The sequence below is a fragment of the Phytophthora infestans genome, genomic scaffold (assembly GCF_000142945.1).
Source record: "Phytophthora infestans T30-4 supercont1.3520 genomic scaffold, whole genome shotgun sequence".
Taxonomy (NCBI): Eukaryota; Oomycota; class Peronosporomycetes; order Peronosporales; family Peronosporaceae; genus Phytophthora; species Phytophthora infestans.
The window spans coordinates 1-2,522 of NW_003305160.1; the positions used below are offsets into that span (position 1 = coordinate 1).

A 2,522-nucleotide genomic window follows, 5' to 3' on the forward strand; every position below is an offset into this window, starting at 1 on the left:
CTCGCGGCCAAGCTTCGATCAGTTAAATATCTTCACGTTGTACGAGTATGCAACGCTGCCGCGGATTCATTAGCCACTGACGCGCTGGAATCAAAGGTCAGTCGTGTCATCTTGGCTGAAACTCGCAAGTCGGAATTGGCGTCGCTGAATCGTATCCAAGAAATGATCTACGAGCCGGATGAAGACTCGGTAGATGTTTCGTCACGTGGAGCAGAGCGTCAAGTACATGTACTGTCAGGCAGCGAGTCTTCAAAGTGGAAAGCGTTCGAAAATTTCGTGGTTGATTACAGCTCACCAGAGTTTGATTATGGTAATATGGCAGTGATGACTAGGCGACAGACGAAAGCCAAGAAACGCGTCAGGTTTGCAGATAAACACTCGGAGAGAGTCTTAAAAGCTCACGAACAGCATGAAGAACGACGAGAGACGTCCACCGAAGATTCAATCGGTGAAGATTTGCCAGACCATCCTCACAAGACTGTACCAGCGGCATTTCCCGATGCGGAAGATGTTGACCCGGTAGCAATACAGCGTGAACGACGCAGACGGATATTGGTGGCACAAGATGAAAAGCAGAAGTGGACTAACATCAAGAAGGTGCTTCTGGGCCAAGCAGAAGAGCTGAGCTACAAAGAAGCTCGAAATGCCTGGAAATACGCTGACCGGTTCGTGTTGTCAGAAGACGGCGTGCTTCACTATCTTGGATTGAGTCGTTGGTACGACCACGGCTGGCAAGAAGAGACCAAGCTGCGGCTTGTGGTACCGACAATAATGATTCAAGAGGTCTTGCAGAACTGTCACGACTCGCTGGAAGGTGGGCATCAAGGTGTGGTGAGAACATTCCATCGCGTTAAGTCCAATTATTATTGGATCGGCTTGTACGCTGGCGTGGAGAAGCATGTGAAGTCATGTCCGGATTGCAGCTCGAGTAAAAGCCGTCCGCAGCTTCGTGGATACTCGCCTGGCAATGTACAACCGAACCACCGTTCCAGATCGTCTCGATGGATTTTGTGATCCGACTACCGAAATCTCGCAGGGGCAACACTGCGTTGCTCCTATTTCAGTGCTCGTTCACAGGATTCGTCATTGCCAAGGCTATGTCGGATACAACTGCGCTGAGTGTTGCTCAAGTGTTCGAAGAATGTGTACCGACGTTTCGGAGCCCCATTGTTGATAAGGCACGACCGCGACCCACGCTTCATGAGTGAGGTTCTCCAAGCGTTCGCAGAGATGATGCAGTCTAGATCACGAGCAACTTTTAGCTATCGGCCACAGGCTAATGGACAGCAGGAACGCTCGGTGACGTCGGTGATGGGTTCCGTACGGGTGTACGCGGAAGATCCTCTACAGCAGGATTGGGATGAAATCGCCGAGAAGTTGGCAATTGCTATTAATACTTCCCAGGACACTACGAGGAAAGAAACACCGTTCTACCTCGTCCACGGTTGGGATGCGCAGTCGACATTTCGGGCGATGTCATCATCACTCAACCAAGGACTCGGCAAGCAGTCTGACGCACTGGTGTGGCGACGCGAGATCAACCGAAAACACGAGATCGCCCTCACTATGGCCAAAGATTATCAGGCTGTAGAAAAGGGGCGAAGGGCTAAAAAGCATAATGAGGCCCTGAGTCGACTGGAAAAAGCCGCTGTATCTCAACCAAGTGGAAACGAGCACTGTTGATTTATGTCCTGTAGGTGCTTTAACGTCAAAACCTTATACATTTAAAGCACGTTCATGGGAATTAAAAAAAAAAGAAGGTGTTGATATTTTAGATAGTATAGGTTCAAATATTAAAATTGATATTTTTAATAATGAAATTGTACGTATTTTACCTAAAACTAACTTTAATATTAATAAAGAATGGATTTCAAATAAGACAAGATATTTTTTCGATAGTTTAAAGTATCAACGATTAAAATATCCATTATTAAAAGATGATGAAAATAATTTTCATAAAATTTCATGGTTAGAAGCTTTAAATATAATTAATAAAAAATTAATAACTACTGATAGTTCTAAAATTAAAGGTATTATTGGTGATTTAACTGATGCGCAATACCATGCGAGTGTAAGAACTGCACACCACGCACGCACTGGCGAAAGAGATGGCGTGCATCGATCTCGGGCAGGCGGTTTTTGGGTGCTCGCTCTAATAGGTCCCACAGGTCGCCGCCTGCACAGAACTCCATGACAACACACCAGGTGCCCTGTGCGTTTAGAAACTCGCCGCGGAAATGCACGACATTGGTGTGCGGCGGCAGTGTCATGAGGCGAGAGACCACCTTGTGCTCGCTCCAGGGGTTGTCCACGTTGGGGTTACGACGCAGCGCCGCCACTGCACGCGTGAGTGACACCTGCTTGATTGCCACAATTTCGCCGCACTCTGCGTCCTCGTAGAGTCCCACAGGTCCATACAGCGCGTCGCTCAGAGGGCGGCGTAGGCGAAAACGCTCGGCGTACAGCGTGGTAGCGGCATTACTTAGGCGTGCGGTTACTTGTGAGCTCTGTGCGACCAATTT

The 2,522-nt window shown here is 48.1% G+C and overlaps 1 protein-coding gene across 1 annotated transcript; it reads right to left on the minus strand.

The window, feature by feature from the left end:
- Window positions 1-2,033: 2,033 nt before the first annotated feature.
- PITG_22488 (uncharacterized protein) lies at window positions 2,034-2,393 on the minus strand (the record flags this gene model as incomplete). The annotated part of the gene is made up of 1 exon (XM_002909741.1): window positions 2,034-2,393. A coding segment is annotated over one exon (360 nt), but the record flags the coding sequence as incomplete, so codon positions are not given.
- Between the last annotated feature and the right edge of the window lie 129 nt (window positions 2,394-2,522).